This window comes from Lepisosteus platostomus, chromosome 9, assembly GCF_059453375.1.
Source record: "Lepisosteus platostomus isolate fLepPlt1 chromosome 9, fLepPlt1.hap1, whole genome shotgun sequence".
NCBI lineage: Eukaryota > Metazoa > Chordata > Actinopteri > Semionotiformes > Lepisosteidae > Lepisosteus > Lepisosteus platostomus.
Window position 1 is genome coordinate 49,416,532 of NC_142619.1, and position 24,690 is coordinate 49,441,221.

The 24,690-nt window shown below is 35.5% G+C and overlaps 1 protein-coding gene across 2 annotated transcripts in view; it reads right to left on the reverse strand.

The window, feature by feature from the left end:
* The window catches only part of plxna4 (plexin A4), a 345,804-nt gene that overhangs the window by 116,285 nt on the left and 204,829 nt on the right, over nucleotides 1-24,690 (reverse strand). For both annotated transcript variants that reach the window (XM_088645402.1, XM_088645401.1), the window contains one exon: nucleotides 2,026-2,149. In XM_088645402.1, coding sequence (XP_088501528.1) covers nucleotides 2,026-2,149 — 124 coding nt within the window. The remainder of the gene's footprint in view (nucleotides 1-2,025; nucleotides 2,150-24,690) is intronic.

A 24,690-nucleotide genomic window follows, 5' to 3' on the forward strand; every position in this document is an offset into this window, starting at 1 on the left:
AACACAGCACTGTAAAGCACGACAATCTTACTGAACATCTGCACAATCCTACTGAACATCTGTAAATCTTATTCCCTAGAGCTGTGAAGTAACAAGTATTTTACATTTCCATTCCAGCCGAGAAAAAGACCATAAAAGAAAAGCTTACATACTGTACAGTTTGTGTACTCTGAAGGTATCCAACCAAAGTTACAGTATCTACTGTAACTACTAGCTTATTTATCCATCATTATTTAGTAACTTGTTCCTCCTCAGTTTCGTAATACCAAATAACCTGAACAGCATGTCTTGTGTGACTGTGTGAAGAAACTGGAGTAGGTGGATTGAGGATGCATATACTGTACACTCCAAACAGAAAGTGTCCCTGGCCCACATCTAACCCAGAATCCCAGAGGTATGATGAATAAGTGCTATTCCTCTATGCCTTCCACTACCTTATCTTGTAAGATTCCAAAACTAATACAGTATTTTAGTCTTACTGTATTATATTTAATGTTAAAAGTCACTTATGATGACAGTCATGTTTCACAGCATGAATATCTCTAAGTTAATAAATCGCAGCCTCACCCAGGGAAGTTAGAACAATTAAGCTTGAAAATTCCATAAGCATTAATATGAAAACTGAAATAAGATGTTTTGGTAAAAAAAATACAACATGAATGGACTTCATGGAAGAAAACTGGATTCTTACCTTTTTATTGCACATTCATTAGTGTGAGTGACAACATACTCTGTGGATATGCAGACTCAGATACATTCATCGGCCAACATATTATTAATAAACGATGCCAGAGGCAGGTAATGTATGTCTTGAAGAGTGTGAAGCAGATTTCCATACCTTTTCAAGGCCACTACAATCCCCTGACCTAAATCCTATCTAAAACTGTTGGAACAAGTGGAATGTACAGTTCATTCTGACACACATCTACAACCTTATCTGAAAGCATGCCTGCTAGACGAATAGGATGGGTTTGGGCTGTAGAAATGTCAATGTCAAATACAGTACATTCTACATTCTGCACAAGATGTTTTGGCTGTTCCCAGTGGCACAACAAGTTAGTCAGTGGGATTCTAAATATTTTGGTTAGGAAGAATACTCCTCCATTTACAAGCTTTTCTGTGCATTTTAAAAACATAAACACATAAACTCCAGAATGAGAAGTTATAAGAAAAATCAACCTGAAACATAAATCATGATATTTAGTTGTAGGGGGAATGGAGGGAAGTGCTAAGGTCTTAAGCACTATACTGTGTGAAATGTCAAGCTGCATTCAATTCAGTTTCACTGGAAGAATGCATTGGCAATTTCACTTCAAAATATTTTTTTAATAAAATGATAACCGACAATAGAAAAGAACAGTTAAAAATAAGAGAGGTCTTGTAAATTAGTGTATAAAAATGAAATACTTTAACATTTGTATGTCCTACATACATGGTGTATGTTCTTTCATTGTTGAAAAGGTAAAAAATCTCCAGAGCTTAAGTTCCATTCTGACACACATGTAATGGCAAGCAGCACAATATATACTTTTTTTCCCTGCTTCAGCAATGCTGAGGTCCCATACTGTATATGCACTTTTCATTCCGATTCAGAGTGCTTCTTATTTTTCATGTTTTCAGTGTCAATTTCACAGGTGCTTGCTCTCCAGATGGTAAGGTAATACCAGAGCTGAATGCTCCCCTCTCAAATGAGTCGCCCTCGTTTTCACATCTAGGAGCCAAATGCATTTCTATAGTAACCAAGAGCATTTTTAATGAATTGAGCAACAAGGTTTGTTGCACAGTTGCATTCCTGTCCAGTGAATAAGACAAAACAGGCTATCATTGACCAAAAAAAGCCCAATTATGTGTTTATGTGCACGGCTTAAATTAGAAAAATGCAAAACACAAAGAGAGACCACTTGGAGTGATCCAGTAAAAAAAAAAAAAAAACCTTTCAACTACAATGGGTTTCACTCATCATGTGCCTAGCAGGATAAATGGGATAAACTGGCAAAGACAGCAAAGAATAGCATGCACACTTACTAGTACACTGTACTGAGACACTGAAATATTGTTTGGGTGCACACTGAGTCTGACACACTGCTTGATATGAGATGCAAATCTTCGGGGCTCGGTCGAGCGCTCACAGTATTCTTTTCTGGTACACCTGCAAAACACAATCCATTGGAATTACATAACGTCAGTAGCCAGAACTCAGTTATAACATAATGTATTAGCTTCTTTCAGAACAGCATCATCTAATCTATGCCATTAATATTAAATTCATACTACAGTTTTATGAAATGATTCAGCAATATAGATTGTTCTTTACACCATTTAATAAAATTCTAAACTGACTGCGTGGAAGTAGTAAATATGTCCATGTTTCTAGAGGAAAAAAATCTTTTCACGGTAGTGCACCATTTCATGTCCATTGAGAACCAGTTCCCAAACAAAGCCAGCGAGGCGCAAACACACCTGTTGGTTTTCTTCCAGTCAAGCAATAAGTTACATAGTTTATCTTTGGTGTTTTATTGGTTACTTAAAATCACATTGTTTCAAATAGAAAACGTGTGTGTTCAATTAAGGAAATGTGCAAATTTCATCAATGGTCCATTTAAGTAAAGAGCTGAACTGGAATAAAAAAAAATTAGCAGGTGCTTGGGTCTCCTGGTTCAGTATTTTAAACTCCTGGTGTAATCCACAGCTCCTGAGAGATCAAAGCAGAAGCCAATGTAAAAAATGTTTCCTGAATGATTTATGGGATTGTGCCTTTTTTTTCATTTTAAAAGCGCAGACACCAAACTGTAGTTTTGATTAACATTTAAAACTCTTCTGTTAAACCAGCTACAAAAAAATATCATACATTAATTGTAAATATCTGAAACTGCAAGTTAATCCTGAGGCATCACAAGTAATGTTCATCTTGCAATAATACTTCCTTTTCATTAAATGTGTAGCTTGTACTTACGAAGTTAAGCTGCCTAACATAAAGAACTTAACACAAATTCAATGAAAAAAAAAATAATCTGCTTCTGGGAAGAAGGGATTTAAAACTCAGGGGTGATTTTCTTTCCCTTCAATTCTATTAAACAAAGGAAATGATGTTTTAATCAGTCTCCTTCTCATTGTAAAATTGTCTGCTCTTTTTCTACCAATTTTATTGGTTATTTAACAATCTCTGATGACATTAGCTAACTTGAAAGCTCTTTGCAAAATAGATGGAAATTACTGCAAGTATTTAATAACAGTTTCTAAAGTTGAGACAGTATCTGGAGTATTTCTGAGCCATTTCTGGGGTAAAAGCATACTTACAATAATAATATGCAGGATGTCAACATTTTAACAGCTTTGTTGAACTAAAGCTCTTTTCTGAGTCAGTACAGTATGTTTATGCGTTGTGGTGTTTGATACTAAAACAAAATCTACATTTGTCCAATAATCCATTTATCATTAAATGCATCATTTATAATAACAGAAATAACATTTACAGTTTTAAAACAAAATATTTTAATTATCTGTCATTTCAATACAGATATTTTAAGTTTAGCTTAATATGGTTAGCATACTGTATGTGTTTTAACATACAGTATAAACTGGTAGAGACCAAAAGACAAGAACAGGCTCACCCACACAAGACATTGGCATTTTCATGACAGTCACTCACAACGAGGCAACCTTTTTTAGATTTATTTTCTCCTCCACCACTGACAGCATTGTGTTGTGCAGGAATATATTGTTCTAGACTCCCTGTGTCCCAGGCCATCAATGTGTATCTTCAATCAAGGCATTTCTTTTACTGTACAAGCAAATCCCTTGTGTAACATGATTTCATTTCATTGCTCCATGTTACATCCTACCAGGACTTGTATCATATTAATGAAAACGTCAAGATCTGTTCTTTGAGAGATTCCTGTTATTTGTAGAGGAGTTCGTCAGAAAACAGAATGATACATAGTTTCATGCTTAAGAATACAGAGAAACCTCTAATTTACTTTTCAAAAACCATTGTGAAGCCCAGCTTGACACCACTGTATAATGGATGGAGTTTCAAGATACTGTATCTGGAAATCAAACTATTAGATTACTTTTGACTTGCGATGATGTGACACAGCAAAATATATTCCAACATAAGAAACAAACAAATCAATTCATACATTCTTTTTCTACATTTCTTCCAGTCAGTGTGGTGTCAAAATACTGTACTATGCATGTTATGTAATAGTTTGTTGTATTTCTTAAACTTTACATTTTAAATTTCTGAAACCGAATCCAATTATTTCACTGTATATGCTTTGCAAAAGTAACCCTCCCCTTTCCGGTGATACCCAATTATTATAAATGATGTATACATTTTTTTCAAGTGAATAGTTTTAATAAGAACTTGTACTTTGAGTTTTTGGGGACTTTTGATGTTCCTGTCAACCTTTCATGCTGCAATGGTGCAGTCTTTGCCCATTATTATTCTTTGAAAACTTGCTTAAGCTCTGTCAATGTTGGGGGTAATGATGGACAGCAACTCTCAAGTCTTGCCAAAGATTTTCTGTCAGATTCGGGAGTCTGACTACACATTGTTAGTACAGTAATTCAATGAAATGAGACACCATTGGAAGGGAATGAATACTTTTGCAAGGGAACACACTGACACGCCTATGTATCGTATTATTAATTAGGGGCATTCTCAAAGATAAAAAAATATGAGTCAAAAATCTAACACGCCCATTATTTACATATATTCCTATTTTAATTTATAAAGATTATTCTCAGAATCAAGTGCTATGGCAAGTACACACATTTAACCAAATGATTTAAATAGTAGTTAGCCAATCTTGTATTTCAAATTGATAGTTGTGTTGAAACACCATAAAGATTCGAGTTCCAAATAGTGAAAAATACTGTACTACGAATACATATTTTTTAAAACTGTTTAAGTCAATTTACTAATTCTGACAAAAGTATAATGGACACATCTGCTAATGTAATAAAACAAACAACAGAACAACTTTCTGAAGAGATAATTCTCTGTTTATCCACCTTCAGCTCAAACCATTTTCTCTGATATCTTTAACCTCCAGGTACTTCTAATCTATCAGGCATTAATGCAGCTGCCCTCGGGGACTTTTTGAAAATTTCTGATTATGTTGTTGCCTCCAGTAATCTTTTTTTTTTTAACATTAGAATAGAACCAAAGGGGGTCACAGTTTTAAGAGACTAAAGGCAGGTGATTTAGATTCATGGCACAGTATGTTGTGTCTAAAAGGAGTGACTAGCACACAACAAGAATTACATTTCCATAAAGATAAGGTTATCTTCTTTCTGCTGTTCATCTACTGAGACTGCATTAGTATTTATTAAATTGCAAGGAAAACAACATCAATAATCATCATTTAATATGCACCCAGTTAATACATTTACTATTTTATTACTTATGTGGTAGTTCATTACACATATGCATTATCATACAGAAAGACTAAGTTGCTAATTTAATTTTAAATACATTGTTGTGATTAATTTAATTTTATTTCATTTTGGAGACATTAAATAAAAATAACAGATGATGCTGCAGCATTCAGTAACCTTTCCTTACTCTCAAAAGTATTTGCAATAAAATAATATTTTAATGACCAAACAACACCTTGGGGCTTAACCTCTAAACTACAGTAGCAGTCTATGAGTGCAGAATTTTCTATTTACAGAATAAATTGGAAAGATGCAAAGCCCAACACTGGACAAGTGCTTCAATGATATACAATTCTCTCTGTCATTGCTCAGCTATTACCCCCCAATTTGCTATTTGAAACATAGCACCACAATGTCTTACTTGGCTCCCAGTGCGACACGAGGTGCTTATGGTATATTAACTGCTTGTTACATTTGTTTTTTGAATCACATGTTATCCCAACTTCAGGATGTATTTTTAAAGGAGTTGAGAACACGTTACAATTTACAATCTCAAAGCCTGTACGTGGCTCACATGACCCAGATGCCTTTTTTTGAAGAAACAGAACAGAATTTAATACAGTAAGTCACTGAAATCTTACAGTATATAGTTCACCCTAGAGTATAACTATCATGTGAAATAAACTTTGCAGGTGATTGAAAAGGAAGCTTCTTTTTTCAATTTACCACGGTTCCTTAATAAATCACTTTTTTTTTCATTTCAGGCAATTACCTGCTCCTGCTGGCAGTCAGACACTCACAAATTAAGTTCCAGTACCACATTGTGGTTTAGACTATTTTTTAAGTTTATTCAGCATTCCAGTATGTTCCAAATTATTAAGTATATTTTCCACTACAATCTTGTGCTGTTTACTGCAGCTGGTTGAAAAATCTTTTTAGTTTTTTTTTTTTGAGGAAATGGTGATATTCAGATGTTTGAGTTGATTGTGAGGATTAATGGTAATTTTATGTGCAAATCATACTTTATACATGCATAGCAAATGTAAACCAATACCAACAGTTATTGATAAAGTGTGCATACAGTATATGACAAATATCAGAATCTCATTAATATGATTACAAATGATAATTACCAGATTACTTAAAGTTTATCAATGTTGCCATCATAAATTATGTGTTATAAGGGTTTTATGCGTGAACTTTCAACCCCTGTACTAATACTGGATGAATATTGTTCAGATGTCCCAAAAGCATAAATAATCCATGCAGAAACCTAAACTTCGTTGTTTGGATTCAAAACCTAGAAGTATGGGTTTGTGTTTTTTCAGTTAATTAAAATTAAATACTGCAAGATACATTTGATGTTCTTAGTCTGTGCTTGAAAAAATAAATATACTGTATAAGAATCCATGCTTAAACAGAGTTTCTAAAATATTCATTATGATTATTGAAATATATCATTTTGGAAGGATAAATTGACAATTTGAATGAAAAAGACAAATTGAATGCAGGGGAAGACGAATATGTATAAGTATTTGGCATGATTCACATACAGTAGTTGAAGGAATGGCAACCTACCTAAGGATGGTCAGACAGCCCAAACCCCCACTCACGATTGCAAGGAGTGAGTTAGGGACACTGAAGCAAGGGTGTGTGTGAAAGTGGGGGGTGAGGGGTTGAATGTGAGAGAGATGTGCAAAAGGAAGTTCTGGGTGCGAGGCTTATACTGTATATGTAGACAAACACATAACCTTCTAACCTTCCTCCCACTTTATTATAACTCATACAGTACTTAATATTATAATTCCATTACTTCATCATCAAAATTCAATATCAAAACACTCAATTCAGCATCAAAATTACTTTAAGGGGTTATATAATAGTATAAAAGCTAATATTTTTGCTTTTCCATTTTTTACCTATGTCAGGATCATACTAACGTTTTCCCTTGTACTCAGTTGTTACTCAGCTTGTTTTTCTGGCTTAAAGCACAAGGCGAATGACACCTGCAGATGTTTCCCTCTACTGAAACACCAACAGGCCCAGTGCCTGCAAGACCGTTGGCACCGTGTAGTGATGCAGCTCTCGCTGACAATACAGCAATGCTTGCAGACAGCTGGCAAGCCACAGGGGTCACTGCAGCAAACTGAGGATATGCTGGCAGACGTAATCCCGCTGGCAGGACTCTGCCAACTGTGTGCCACCACTTCAGGAATCCCAAATTATGCTGGCGAAACGCAGCCCAAACCTGAACCAGCAACATAATGGTCAATCTATGCTCCACACAAGCATTTCTGCCAGTCAACTTTCTTTGGAGTTGGCTATGTTGTAATACTTCAGTAACTGTAAATGTTTGCATCCTTTGATTGAAAAATTCTAACGTGCTATGCTATTTCTCTGCACAAAACAACTCTATACCTGTGTATACAAACAGGGCGATTTTGTTGCATGTCACATCTGGTCAAATAAAGTAAGTTGCGATGGACTTCTGCAGTTGGTATGGGGCTGTGTACCAAGTGGGGGCTAGCTAGGTTGATATTATCAAAGGACCATCTTCAGCTGCATGCTCTACTTCAATGTTGCAATGACTGAAGATGCAAAAAACTCTGAAATTTGGATACTGATTTCAAATCTCATTCAAGCTAAAAGGGCATTTTAAAATACAAAATTGAAATACAAATTAGGAATTTGTGCCACAAAATACAAATCTAAGAAATCTAAGGTAAACAACCAGTGGAGCTGCAAAGGAACAAGTAATAGGTTTATTCCATGTTGAAAAAAAGAAGAAAGAAAACACGTTTCGGCCATGGAGAAGAAGGCTCCACGGGCGAAACGTTGTGTTTTCTTTCTTCTTTTTTTCAGCATGGAATAAACCTATTACTTGTTCCTTTGCAGCCTACGCATGCTGACACAGCTACCCACCTGAACTACTACAACCAGTTTGCAATTACAGTACAAGATAGTGTTAAGATAGCCAAGTATCACTTAATTCAGAAATACTTAAAACAATATGGATACCAGTTTGGGCAACTACTGTACTGTATGTAACAGGTGTCATGCTTGTCTCTGCTGCTGCTCTGTGGGGTAGGCTAGCTGTGTTACAGCAGCTGGTTACATCATAATCAACCCCCCTACACCGGTTGCTACGGATACTAAGCACTGGGAGACTTGGAGCACCTGGAGTTGGTTTATGACCATGACCGTCCCAGGTGCTCTTGAAGATAGACACTCAGACCTGACAGAGCTTGGGGCTCTCTCACTGAGTTTCGACACTGAGGGCTTCAAGCCCAGTTCCAAACTTCTGCCTCTGAATTCCCTTGAGTCCGCATTCCTACTTTTTCAGAAGTACAGAACCATCTACAGATACTGTAGGGTTACAGGACTGGCTTTACGAAGTCGATGGGGGGTGCCAATAAGCATGACTTCAGTCTTGTCGCAGTTAAGATGACGGAAGTTTTGAGTCATCCACATTTTTATGTCAGAGACGCAATTAGATAGGATAGAGACAGCCACATCAGTGTCAGGTTTGGTATGGATGTATATTTGAGTATCATCAGTGTAAAAATGTTCAATTCTACCAACTTTAGTTATCCATTTAGAGTTATCCAATGTTAGTTATCCATTTAGAGCTATACACAACAAACTGTTTCAGTACAAAATTTTAAAGAGACTTTATTATACCCCCCAAAAACTGAAAAAGATGAAGTGGCATTATACAGGAATGTGTTCAAAATGTAACACACATAAAGCATCACTATTGCACTTACAGTATTATGGTATTATCAGCACATACAGTCATTCTGGACCTCCACAGTGGAGAAAGCTCTCAGGCACCTAAATATCTCAATTCCACTTTCTCCCATTACATGTAACCTTGGTGTTTTATCAAAGGTTAAAGTAGCAATTCAATATAAAAATATCTTTGTATTATTGCTAAAGAAATAATATTGCAAAAATGGGTGGACAGAACAGGATCATCGTACAAGAATGGATTAAAGAGGCTGTATCATAACTTAAATTTGAAAAGATTTCCTATAATTTACAGGGGAACCTTAATGAGTGAGTATACAGTAGGAATGTTTGGGGCCCATTACAGACATACTTGAATGGCACCGGATGTTAAGAATATCAGTAGGAAATATTTGAATTAATCTTTTTTTGCGTTTTAATTGTTTTTTGGGAATGTAAGAATTTTTTTGTCAAGTAATAAGAAAAAAGAAAAGAAAAAAGGAATAAAAATAGAGAGAGTGAGAAAAACAGAAAGAAAAAAAAGTGTGTGTGGGGGGGTTATCGGTGGGTGTAGGAAAAAAAAAATTCTACCAACTTTTTCCAGCACTTGGGTTCTCGTACACTCCAGCGAGTCCCATCTTAGTAGCGCAGCATTACAATAGAAATGTCTGATTTTTTTCTCTTCCTTATTGTTTTCAGTTTTAATTAAATATTTATGTTGACAACAAAGAGCATCTTAGTGTCGCTGTCATAGGAATTTATCTTTTACGTATCAATCTTTTATTTGTGCCATTGTCACAATCCAGAAACATGGTTACATGATGTGATCTTGTTTCAGTTGTTTTCATGGACAAATGGTTTCAATTGAATGACTGCAAGCATCATCTAAAATGATCTTTTAGAAATGTATGTGGGTACATGCGGTATGCAAATCTGTCTGCCATTATACACTGCAGATACTTTGAACTAGATAATTACATTACAATGACAACATACAAAAATATATTAATTTGTGGAGCTTTACCCCAGAGGAAAAAATGCTCATTACATAAATGTTTTCGCCACAATGTTCAATTTTCATGAATGCACCAGAAATCAAGAACTGTTTTAAGTGCACTTATCACAAAATTATACTGATTACACTGTTTATGAAAACTGTTGTTTTTGAGTTGGCAGCAATTCAGATATGGTCACTGACCCCAGGATATGAACAGCGTGGTTTAATAAGAATTTAGTGGGAACTAAGAGGCTCAATATGTTTCACATAAGAAAGCAGATTGTAGCCAGAATCCACTGCGGCAGGACGCTCTAGGGCTGCAACCATGTGACAAAGATACAAACCAGAAAAGCATTTTAGATAAACTTGGAAACTGTCCCGAGTTACTAGTAACAACAAAAACAAATTTAGCCCTATAAAACAAGCGTCATTAAACTACACTTAATCATATTAAATGCAGCACGCCAACTCATTATTTTTAAAATTTTTGTGAAAACCAGTTTACAAAAAAAACATTTTGGTTGTGCTTTCTTACTAAATATACAGTACAGCAATACAGCAATATACAGTACTCATATGGGGGTCACAAAACTAAATTGGAAAATCATGATTCTGTATACCACACTACGGCCTTAATGTTTCTCCAAACGATTTTAATCCTGCGTTAAAATTGTGACGTGTATGTTAGCTCTAAATAATTTCCAAACATTTTACCCTATAGTGATAATTGTTGCTTGACAAATAGGTGTATGGATCTTTGTATTAAAAAATAATATCTTTGTGGGTAGTGCTGATTATAGTCACAAGTATGTAGCTGCGCAGAGTTTCTCTGAATTAATTTCAGAGGGTTGGGAGCCTTTCCAATGATGGCTGACAGACCAAACAACACTGAATTCAGGCTATCTCTGTTGCTAATCAAAGCACACTTGAAATAGAAATGCTGCTTTGCGACTATGTGTTGGAATGAGTTGAGAGACCAGGAAACAGGCATAATGTCAGTGCCTAGACAATGGAATCACATTTTGTATTAGCTTCAAGTGCATTGCTTCTGCTTTGAGTGTTTTTCCTCCACAAACCCAGAATAACACTTTCCAGCTTAGACTGGTTTGCAGGAATGAAAGCAAATTTAATCATTATTTACCCATCAATTACTTAAAACAATCCTCAGATACATGGTGAGTATTTTGGACTCTGTGGTAAACCTGTCTCGTGCACATTATAATTTTCTTATCCTGTATATCTCAGAAGACATACCCAAGGGCGCTCAGTGTGCTCGCTTAGTTTCTGATAATTTGATTTATTTAATGTATGTTGGAATGTACTGTATGTTGGAATAGATGAAGATATAATCTGACAGAAAGGTTACCAAAATTATCTAAAAATGTTACTGAGTATTGTACCAAAAATTGTACCTTCCACAATAATGTATTATAAATGCATTATATAAATATGCAACTTTTAAAATCAAATAATCATTTCATTAAAATTACCTGTGCATTAAATTTGCTATTTGTAAAGTTTTAAATCTATGTTATGTTATATGGCCAATATTTAGCTAGAACCATTAATGTCATACACCGTTGCAATAGTAATAAGTTAATATTAAGAGTTTTTATTAGCATGAAATCCAACAGATATTATTTCTGTTGCATTTACTGATGTGGTCTAATCACAACTGAATTTGATGACAATCATCTCCTCCTATAGTGGTTTAATACCTCTGCCTCTGTTAACAGCACATCCTTAATGTTGGCATTAATAAAATCAATTGAAGGAAGTCTATAAAGTGTAAATTTAAAGCACAGAAGACAAATCATTTCTAGAATCCTGGTTACAAATTTGAGACCTTAAGAACAGTACAGATGTAGCAGCGTTTGTGAGACTTAGCAGTAATGCATATTTAATGCCCACAGGAGAAAGGTCAACTGGGTTGGGAAATGAAAGCTATTAACTTTTCAAAGGCCAGCTGAAATGCATTGCTTTATCAATGCACCACCACCTAAGCTGTGGAAGAGCTTTCTCTCAGCTTATATTAAGACTCCAAGCTAATTTTACTCTAAAATATCCTGTTCCACAAGACAGCTAATTGGATGACATACAGTACATGGAGTTTGTCAAATGGGCTCCTTAAACACCAGAGTACAATCCAAATAACAGAAAGTTTACAGAGTGATTTAATGCTTTTACACGCCCACTATCTCAAGATGGAGCAGAAACTTTGACAGGAGGAATCATGTTTTGTCACAAGTCTTGTGCTGATATTTATTCATTTCTGTTCAGTGAAATCTTTAATGAATAAAATATAAAGCACAAAGGTAATAATTTCCAAGTTCTTCCTCTTCCTGGTAAGTTCTGAAGTATGTGTCAAATATGCTTATGATACCAAAGCAAGGTTTTATTGTATCAAATTTGCACTGTCAATACAAGAATAAAATTACCCCAGGAAACATAATTTAATTTAAATTTCAAGCAATGGAAAAGCTGTATTTTCTGCTTGAGATATACTGTTTCCACAACTAAAGTGTCACATCCTCTACATCTAGAGGGCACTCCTTCTCTGTCCTGTTCCTGGTTCCCTGTGATTATTCATGTCTTTCCGGTGTGTCTTGTTGTGCAGCCTATTTACTTCCTGTGTCTGCTCTGCTCCTGGCTCAGCATCGAGGGTACATATTGCCCTAGCACCAGGTCACTCCTGTCTGTGGCCTGAGGGCAAAGGTTTTTATACCGACATCGTCTGACCCCCTGAACCTGGGTTACCCTTCGTGTTGCCCCATTTGCCGCTATGCATAGGGTCTTTTTTGCTCTCCTGGCCATTCCACGGCATGCCTTTCCGACATCCGTGACATACTGTAAAGACTGGCTGAACAACAAGATCATTAACTTAGCATAAAAATGCCCTTACGTCATATAAACTCTAAAGATTTTCATTACTTTTTCACACCTCATCTCTTGATAGAATTGTTAATTTTTTTTAAGGAATAACTTTATTATAATGAAAGAAATAGATAAAACTTTATCAAAATGATTGTTTTGTTCTAAATCCAAACGTTTGATAACAGTTAAATGAATCATCACTGTAGTATACAGTACATGTCCCTTAAGTGCTCTTGAGAACATAACTATGGTTACAGAGGAGAAAAGGGTCATTTGACCTATCCACATTATTTTGTCTATCAGTAGGTAATTGTTCCAAAGATCTCATGCAGCTGTCTCTAGAAAGAAGCCAATGGTATCATCGTAAACATCATGGCCGGGCATCTTGTTCTATAATCTATATTATATTCTATATATAAACCTTGTACAACGAGTAATAATGTTAGAAACAGGGGCTGTGTCTGATATGAAGCAACATTTGTTTCTCAAGGAGCCAGATGGGAACCACATTTGTGAAAAACTACTATAGACCCGATTTTTCCAAAGTACAAAAGAAATATAAAAACATTCCTTTAAGTGATTCAAAGTCATTTGAATACAGAACTCTGACTCTGCAGTAGTCATTTAAATATGGAAGCTAGGAGTCAGCAAAGGTGTTATTACTCAGCCCAGTGGTTCCAATGAGATTATCCAATCTAGTAGAGCAGCATGGCGGGACCACCCTCAGGCCTGAACCTTTACTGCAGGAGGATACCCATCCATGTGGAAAATTAGAGGAAAGCAGAACCGCATTAACCCTTTTCAAATATATTCATGACAGTAATATGGAAATCATAAATCCCCACCTTGGTGTGCTGCCATAGCCCGACACTCCATGAACTTTACATTTGTGTTCATTTGAAAGTTAATTAATTTGATGTGGTTTATTGTGTGATTCTGGTTCAGTGCCGCATGCAGCCATTTTATCTGAGACTCATGGGAGCTGTTTACAAGTAAATAAATTCTGCGGAGAGGGTCGCTTAGAGATCGTGGAGTAAAGAAAGTGGGCCCTATACTTAAGACATTGAAATGCTTAAAGAACCATTCATGTTAGTTTTCTGAACAGACCTGTATGACCCAGCATTTTAGACAGTGTCTTGGGGAATTTCTTTTAGAGACTCTGTCTGTGAAATGGATGGGCTATTCTTAAGAAGAGCTAATTAAGATGTCTGTGAAAAGGGCACTGAAGACTCATTGCATGCTATGTGTTCTGGCATTGTCACCAAATTAAGTTTTTTTTTTTATTTATTGGTATAGGGATAATAGGTTAAATGTGTTTTGAAGAAAAAACACTTTTCACTCGCATTCTCTACAGGCCTGGTATAGCATACAACTATGTAGCTCTTGAGCAGTAAAAGAAGCAATAAATGGAGAAACAAATAAAGAAGAAATTAGTATTTTTTTCTTCAACACATTTTAAAGTACTAAATAATAAAATGGTTGTAGCTGAAACAGTGCAAGCATAGCACTGCGTTTCCCTCTAGATATTTCAGTACTACAACATCTTTCTTTTTTCACAATTTAGACTGTTATGTATAATACACAATAATAAACCTAATAAGTCTTCTTCTAAATCCAAAAAAAGATCTGGATAAGAAAAAAAGACATAAACATAAAAATATCTGGTTAATAACCCAAACACCAGAGCATAAAAATAAAAGAAACAAACTTTAAAAAATGATTTTTCACCTTATTTTGTGAACAGCAAAAACAAATACACTGGCCACTGGTACCGTATCCTAAATAGTTTACATTGTATTTTGGCAACATCTCTCGCAAATCAAAAATGTCTTGAGTGACTTTTTCAATTTTTTCTTCTGGCCCAAACCTCACACTTCACCCGTAGCATATATTAAATGGTTTATCTGTCTGTCATTTCAGGAATGTATCATTCCAGTAACGCCAAATGTTATTACTTCTTGGAGAAGAAGCTGGCAATCTGTGGGTTAAAGGTTAACAGTATTTCCTTTGGAAAGCAATTGAAACCTTAGCAGGTGTAGCCCTCACTGCAGTAATCACACCTTACTGTGAATGTAAATAGACACCAGTGTTTTTTTTCCTCAAAACAATTCTGCACTGCATGATACCACTGCTGCTATACCTCAAGAAAAGAATTATTATGATATTATATTCTAAAAAAAAACTGCTTGAAAAAATGCTTCTTAAGGCAAAGCTTAACAGGCATCACTGGACCAAACAGCAATTGCAGCTTGTGGAAAATGTTTTCTGAAATGTTTGGAAACTTCAAACCTAAAACTGGATTCCCATTCTCTGAGGTTTCTAAAAAAGAATGGGCATAATTTCCTTAAAGAAATAAAGGAAACTACTTTGTGAAACCTGTTTCACTTGTGCTTCTGTGATACTAGGATAGTAATACACTAGCCTAAGCCTTTAAATAATCTTTTGAATCTGGCTCAATTAGATAAAGAACTACTGATTTAAGCCTTTTCATGTTTTAACATTTTACTCATTTCTGGGAGATACTGTAAGTCAGTTCATTAATGTTATCTTGATATTGATATATTAATCCCAGAGCCAAATAAAGCTTTCTCTCCCAAACAATATTAGGATTTTCTTGCACACAACAAATGTAACAGAAGGTAGTAGAGGCACTAGTTTTTTTCTTAATGTGATACACTTTGTTACTTCACCTTTCAACAACATGGCAGTTCTTAACTGACACAATGATGGAGAAAAATGATAGGATTTTTCGTAACAGATCAATGTAAAGCAACATACTGAGTTACCCTCTGCTGGAAAATCAACTTCAGTATATCTGGTCACACTACAAAACAAGTAGCTATCTAGAAAGATTAAGTCTCCATATTCTTCCATGAGTCCCTTACAGACATTGTAATACTGAACCTTTATAGGAAAATGGCGGCAATTTGTTTGCATCTATGTAATGCAATAACATTGAAGAGTCAGGCAGGAGGTCCTTGTTCCAATCAGCCATTAAGACCAGATTCGAGAAAAATATTTGGACCTCGTTGAGACAGCTTGTCATTCTGTTGTTTTTCGGAAAGTCTGAATTTCTGTACAGACAATCCCTAGTTTAAAAACAGTCTCTCCTGGTTTGTACATGTTTGTAAACAGAGTAACTTGCATGCTTGCATGTTGTATGTTTATGTTGTATACTGTTTAGTGTGACATTGTCATTATTAACAAATATTTGTTTGGCCCAATATGCCTGAAGTTAATACTGTGACCAACATTTGTTCAACGAATAGATTTGTCATCTATGTCTGCAATTCTAAACTGCACTTCAAACACAAGCTCACATTTAACTTAGGGTTAAGCATGCATTAAATAGGTAGCTGGTGACTGGTGGTCAGAATTCACATTTTAGCAATGTTTGAGCTAGGTTTGAGCTGCGGGTAAGGTTTTCTTCATTCATTTCCTGTTTTTAATGACAGGCAGAAAATAACAGCCAGTTCATTTATGGTTAATCCAGTTGTTACTCACATTTATACCACAGTGCACAATTCCTTTTTTTAACTGAAGGACTTAAGTTTACTGTACTTATTCCTGAGAGGAAATATCATGAAGAGAAAAGTACAGCAATCTGGAGCTAAGATTAAGAATATGTCTTACAATATACTGTATTGTTGCTCTCCTTAGTTGATTGGACTGCATGCTCTCAGTAGCGTTTCTTTTTTGCTACTATAAACAGGATTTCACCATTTTGATCAATGGAACATGTTCATGCTACTGTATATTATATTTACCAATTAATTAACTTATTTATAGATTTATAATCTGCATTGCAGGGTCCCTGTTTATGTTATCAGACACCCATTAATATACTCTAGAAAAAGAGCCTTTATTCTAAGCAGCTGCCTAAGCTAATGCCTACACTACTGTACCCCCTCCTTTTTGCTATACTGAGTAATATGATACGAAGATTTTCAAATGGTATATGTAAGAAACATTAATAAACCTGGTCATTTGCACAAAACAATGCCACTAGTAGCTCATTTTTGGCATGCTTGACGTATACCACATTCTTGAAGCCGAGAACTGATTTTTAGAACTTAACGCCTTACTTTATTTAACAATTCAGTACTGTATTTCATTCACTTTTTTTCTACTTGTCTATAAACCAAAAATTGCATGAGTGCCTTGTTTAATATAGTAGGAACTATATTAAATTTTGTGTAGTATATTTTAGTACAGTATATACACTAAACATAAAACAGTGTTAAGTATATTATAGTATATACTGTATACTTAACATGATATTAGTATAGTAGGAACAGTAGGTCACGTTCCTTCTGTTGGCTGTGAATCAATTAGTTGAAGCCACCAGATACAGTCTGGCTTCACTCAGTGATGCTGATTCTTGCATCAAGAGGTTGTGACATGCTAACTTTTCTTTTGGTGTTAATGCCCATCCAGGTGATATAGGGATGACAGTCTGGGACAGGCAGGCTGTGTTCACATCAACCATTCTGAGACAGAATCCTGACAGCTTATGGAAATTGTAACGTGTTTTATTTTATAAACAGATTCCTCAAGCCGGAACCTGTGAACCTCTTCAGTTCCCGGTCAAAAGCACCGAAGTAAATCCCCCAGGGGTTCAGATGTCACAGGGTGCTGGGGTGCCTTACAGATGGGTGCTGACATTTCGGAGGTGCACCCTAGCATATTTTAAAAGCTTTTTTTTTTATACGCGCGTTACAGCAGCTCTAAGTCATAAAGTAATAAAATACTTTTTTAGATTTAGTCTTTTTCTTATTGTAATTTAATTGCGACTGAAAGAGCTAAGGTTTTAAAAGAAAATCTGCTTTTCATTTTGCAGATAAAAGTAACAATATACGTGAGGTTCAGGTTTGGGCTTGGGCACTGTGAAAGAGTGAACAAATTATATTTGTTCAAATCTTCCAAAAGCTTTTCTCAATTAGAAGACACAATTGATAGAACACTACAAATAACGGAAAGAATAGAGTCCGGTCTTTGTTAACAAGTAAGCACTATGTAGTTCAAGACATAAAAATGTCTTTGAATTATACAGTACATAAATGTAACCACTCAAAACTGGCACTGGAGATATAAATGTTAATGCACATTGATTAGTACACTGTATAAAAATAAGCCCTATTTGAAAGATATTGTATTTGATAATAAAAAAAATGCATTTTATTCATTGTACTGAATAAACAGTCTATAATTAGTCTGGTCTCAATAATCTTGAAAATAATTTAAAACTATGCTCTGTTAGAAAAAAACAGACAAAATCAACTCTAAATGCTTATAGTGGTATTTTATTTTAAAATAATTATTTCACATTTTAATTTTGACTTCCTTAAAGACATTTGCTTTGTTTCACTACTGGTATTACTGCAATTATCTATGGATAAAGTAGAAAACTGAACACGATACATATGGAGCTTTTTATGAAAAATAAATAAAATTTATCAATAGAAACATTTGGAGTGCAGATTTACTAACCATTAAAAATACACTGTCTCTATAATTCTTATTACAGCTTCACTGGTCTGCATGATTGCTGTGTTACTGCAGTTTCTTTCCTCAATAATGTCCACTAATAGATAATCAATTTTTATTTGTTTTTATACAAAAGGCCAAGAGAAGCTTGGGTTTATAGGCAGATGAAAACAAATCACTTTTTGAGAGACAACATGCAATTATAAGTATCACACATTCGCCCTAGCTTGTCTTTCATACAAGCAATCATGCTGATTGATTCAAATGTGGTATTACATGGCACTCCATGTACTGTATCTGTAAGGCTGGAACCCAGATTAATATTGCTTGCCAACTGCTTTTTTAATACCACTTTACAATTCTGCTGCGGTACAATAAAATTGTGGAAAATGGAAATATCAATTGCTCAGAAGATCCCGAGGACTTATGGAACCCAAGACTGATGCCTGCTAATGGTAGCATAAACAGATGGTGTTATGTGGCTTCTACAGAATCACCTTCAGGGAGGTGAATTATAGCTCCAAAGAGGACCTCAGCATGAAACACTTTCTATTTGAGTTACTGAGATCAGAATACATGAAAACATAACACAAACAGACATTTCAACATGATATTTTCGGGTAGGTGCATGAAAACTTCAGCTTAGAGAAACTCCTCTTCTGCTTTTAATGTGATTTGTAAAACATTTAGGTTATTCCAAAATACCAGAAAAAAAACCTGCATTCAGCACTCTGTGTCCCTGGTGGTTCATCTGGTAATAGCTTCTGCCTGTATAGCAGAACGAACCCTACACCTTGGAGACTGCAGTTGAATCCATGCTGAGCCACAGTGGCTGGGAGAAAACAGGCAATCAGCATGGTGTTTCTTTTACTCCACAATGCCTATCTCTGTTGGGCTAGGTGCCCACAGAAGCGTGCAATATAACTTTCACATTCCTCAGGATGAACTGTTGAGATAAACTGAGATATTTTGGCTCGATGTTGCTCATTTGAAAAAAAGGTCCATCCTTTCCTTAATGATAGTGTAAAAAATGACCATCACTGTCAACATAAAGGAAAGTACCACATTAGGCTTGTTTCTTAGTAAACCATATTTACATTTATACATTTCTATTTGAGAAACAGCTCAAGTGAATTTCTTACTTTTTGGTACAGTAGTTGTTTCCAAGATACTGCTTTGAATTGTTTTTCAGTTTTCAGACATTCCTATGCAAAGCACAGTTAGTCCCAGTTATAATATTCCAAATGCAAATTATGAACTTTATGCAGCAGCAGTCATCGGGGGGTGGTAACAGAGCTATTTTGCTCCAGGAGAGAGTTTAACCAATACCTCTTCAAAGAAACTTGTTTGGAAATGAGATCTTTGACTAATTTCTATATAATTAACCCATAAGGTACAGTATAGCTCTACAGCTGTTCCGATTCCTAAAGTAACTCAGTCTAGAATCACAAATCTGCTGGAACCACAAATCCAATATGTATAGGAGAGACAGTATATTTCATTTTTCATTCTACAGTACTGATTTCTGAAAGCTGTTATTAAACTTTTTTGTTTGTTTTTCTGGGTGTGTTGTGAATAGTTTCGCACATATAGTCCCACGAACCTTACGTCGTTTCATAGAGGTATATCTAATCTCTAAAAGAAGGCATCTAAACATTTTCCAACTTTTTGTACTTTTCTTTTCTGGTTTCTTCTTTTCTCCTTCCCTTTTCCTTGCTTTTTTTGTAAGTCTTGTAAGATCAATAGTTTTTCAAGTGAACCATGAATATACTGATCTGGCTTGGGTTTAACAGACTTTGGTACTATAGTGGATAGCTCCAAACCCTCTGGGCAAAACACTACAGTTTTATACGATATCACAAGCAGTAGGAACTCAGGTCAATCATCCTGGCAGTGATAGTTAAAAACGTCAACAGCCCTTAGAGACACATTGACAATAAATTAACAATGCATTTAGTTTGTAGAAGTATCTTAGCACTTGTCAATGACCTTCTGATTAAATAGTCATCCAAAAACATCAGGTCCAAGCACGAGAAGTGCCTCTTTTTAATACAATTCAGCATAGGCTCAGAAAGGGATCCCTCTACACATCGATTGCAACACAATTTGTACTAATACAGCATGGCATTTATCTTTCATGTTTAAATGTATCAGTTCATAAAGCTCAGGTGGGTTTCCATAGCAGCAATCAAGCACATTTCTGAAATTACTCAGAAAATATGACACATGATTAATACCGAATGTGTAGGCTCAGCAGGAAAGTCTGTATATAGCTCTCGGAAAAAGTAGTGGATGTAAGGTTTAAAAACAGCATTTCAAATTGGCACATGAATAGAACTGTAATGTAATTGCCAGTGGGAAATAGACATGATGACTGTACTTATAGAATATATGGTTATACCATATTTACATGGTAAGTGACAAAACATTTAGCCACCAAAAAAAAAGATCAGAGTACCTTCTGAAGTTTCACCAAGTGGAAAAAGATTTCGCAGCAACAGACCATGCAACAGATGTAAAATGTTGTGAGGATGTGAGGATACACAAAAGGGATAGGGGACACAAGATCACACATGGTTCATATGGAAGCCACCCAATACAATGGCAGGCCACTGGAATACTCCAGAGCAGGAGTAATGTACATGGTCCAGAAAACATTAGGAGAGGCTTGGCAGGGCCTTTCAGGATTCTGAACAACCATCAGGAAAACCTACAGGAGATCTAACTCCAAGAGTAAACTCACTTAATTGCAAATTAATTGAAAAGTATCTGAAATTAGTCTTGCTGCCTTTCAGATTTCAGAAATTAGAAGCACGGAACCTAACATAAAAATTCAGTGACTATTTAAAGTGTTTGTCTCATGCGATGCTTTGCTAGCAGTATCTTTGTACTCAGTGATATAACTGGATTTTTCATATTAAGACTAGGTGAAAATATAAACAAATGTACATCAACACTGCTCTGCACAGTTGGGGAACTCACAACTATTAATGATTTGGCTGCTTGTTTATTTCTGAGTTTGCCATAAAAAAAACAGCACTGCTTTGAGGTGTGATTAAAATCTTTTTTTTTTGGTATATATATAAGCATGTGTGACAACAGGATTAAACTGAGGAGTCTGACAATTTGGTAGAGAAACTGCATTTAGCAATCTCTCTCATGTCCTGGATAAATGTCAGCTTTAATGATCAGGAAGGCCACTGTATATTAATCTGTCTGTCTAGTAGACAGTTGTGGCCAAGAGCTTCTCAACACAGATTCCAATTAAAGAAGGAAGGATTGGATTCCAAAGCTCCAAATAAAGTCAGGATTGTGTGATTGCAGGAGAGGTCCAAATAATGGGATCATTCTTTCTCTATATTTCATTAGCAGAAACCAAGATTTCTACACTGTGACAATAAATTATTTTAAAACCCATTTTATTAGAATAATATGTGCTTTTTCTCATAAAGTTCAAATTAATGAAAGAATGTCTTGGTTACCAGATGACAGGTTCCTGTGGCTCACCTTTTTGTGAGTATTTCCTTCAACCAAAAATATAGTGGGTATTTAAGATACAGAAAATAAATTAGGTAATTTGACTAGAAGATAGTCATGAAGCAAGATATTAATAGTAATGTGAAGATATGCTTCACATTAAAAAACATATTAATAGTAGACACTTAAACCCCTTCTGTCATGCTTTATATGGCATTCACAAAAGCAAATACTATAGTGTGTACTGAATTAATAACTTTGGAGTTTCTAATGAAAGGTGGGAAGAAGGTAGTACTGTTATTACCCCAAGTTCTGGCTGTTCTGGTACAGTATACATTTGAATCTGTTCATAGATGCACCTCTTATATTATCAGAGTAAGAAACTCACTCTTTTCATGTTTATTTTAGTCTTGCAACAAGATATCTTACTGAAAAGTATAATTATTTCTATTGCTGTTATTATTAAAAGGAATTAAAAGACTGTTTGTTTTTCCAACTATACAGGGTATACAACCCTGCCACACTGAAACAAGCACCTCCAAACAATTAGCCATTTAGATGTGTTTTTTTTTTAAAAAACAGCATAGGGTAATTATTAGTGCCAAATAAAATTATTTTAGGGGGGTTTTAAGAAAGTTCAGCATTTACAGCATATGCAAAAGAAGGTCAAAGGCTAGCATGAAGAAATGTATTTCACCCTTCCTCTGTACAAATGGCATACTAAAAAGACAGATCATTTTGGAAGCGAATCCATACTGTAGCTCAAAAAACTACGTAACTGCATACAAGAGATCTGCTGTTCTTCTACAACCTTGAATTAACCATCTCCAATTCACTTCTGTGCACTAAAGCCCCACAAGGGCAGACTGTTCACTTTGTGCTTTTATTCACTTTATAGATTTCCAAGAGTAGCTGTTAGTCTAAGAAGAGGTGGAAAGAGAAGCTAAATCGATACAATGGGGAGGTAGGAGGAGAATGAGGGGTGTAAGTGTGTGTGTAGGGGAAGTCAATGCTCTTATTTATGAGAATACTGGCCCTAAGTTGTGGAATGAAATCCAGAAAGGCTGCTCATTTTCTTTGGTCTTTTTTAATTAAAACTCTGGAAGGTCTTAATTGCTTGTTTGCGTTCTCTGATGTGATAAATTCTCATTGATTCCAAATGCAAACGGCTCATTAGAAAAGGCACAGGCTGCAGAAATACCAAATAACATTCCTCTCCCTCTCCTACTGCTTCTCTCCTTTATTTATGTGTGTTTAGCTCAGAAGATAAAGAAAACATAGCACAGATGGCTAGGCTTAAACAATGATTTTGTATGTTGAAAGAAACGTAGCATTAAGAACAACGCTGTTTACCTTTGAATTTTGAGACTGAATGGGCTGAATGCACATGAAAATCTCTTTGTTTCTATGTAATGTATAATTAAGTGTAATGATAACGATAATAAGCACATAATGTGGCGCGCATTCTCCATTATTGCAGTTAGAAAAGTAGAGTGTCTGGAACAGGATACTAGGAGCAAATAGATCCAGGACAAGAGTCTGTGTTCACATGCATTATTAAAAACGACTGAAATAACATTGACAAAGCCAGGGTCCTTCGAGTGAACGATTACACTCCTCAAAGTGATGCAGTCTGTCAATCACAAGTGTCCTTGTCTGTCAAAAGGCAGTCAACTGTCTAAAGGGAGTTTGTGTTAATGTACATTTCATGCAAGTCACACTCTCAGATGATACAGGGCTCTTTTGTATGATCCAGAACATAATCTTTTGAAAGTCCTGCTGTAGCTACTTTCAAACGTTTCTTCTATGGCTTGAAAGTGTCCTGTAAGAGCAATCCAGGAACATGAAACAATGTAGTACACAGGATAGCTCTTGAGCTCCAAGTCAGCCTTACACAATCTCAAGGCATGCTCACAAATGCTTGTAATCCAAGCACACTGCCACCCATTTCTCACATGGTAACTGAGTATTGTTTACCTGTTTGTCCTCATGACTACACATTACAGTATAATTAAAACTTCAATTATGTACAAATAAAGTAGCAGAAATCCCAAACTTTACAGCAGTCACAGACGTTTCTATTTTTTTTAAAACATGTTGAGTTTAAACTAGTTTCATACACTACAAGTGATACCTCTGAACATTCAAGATGGATGTTCAAAGAGAATAAAGGCATTTTCTTCCTATTTCACAGTTATAATTGTCCAGAGGGAAAACTACTACAGCCGACATTATTCAGACAGTTCAAATTTTAACTAAAACCTTCTTACAAGAATACACAGGTACACATATTTCAAAGGCTTAATTTCTAAATCATCCATTTTGGCAATCTTCATTTGAAATATTCATGTTCTTGTAGTTCTATCCAAATATTTTCTATAAGGCAAGAGGTTTTCTATTCTATTCCTCTATTCACTGATTCTTTATTCTTTGCTTTGAATCTGGTATACTACCACCAAACCTTATTTATCATCAGTGCCTCACATATACTGTACAGTAGTTGCTCTCCCATACGACGATGAAAACCTCTTGAGTCTCCCAACTAAAGTAAGGGCTGCCGGACGATAAAACACAATTACTTAATTTCACGCTGTAGAGAGCATCATATCATAATATCTGCATACAGTACATGTTATCCATTGTGAGGGGAAAACCTTCTAAATGTGGGAGAGACAAACATGTGGTGAAAAGGTAACATTTAAGATATGGCTTGGAGCTGAGGTTAGAAGGCATTAAAGGAATTA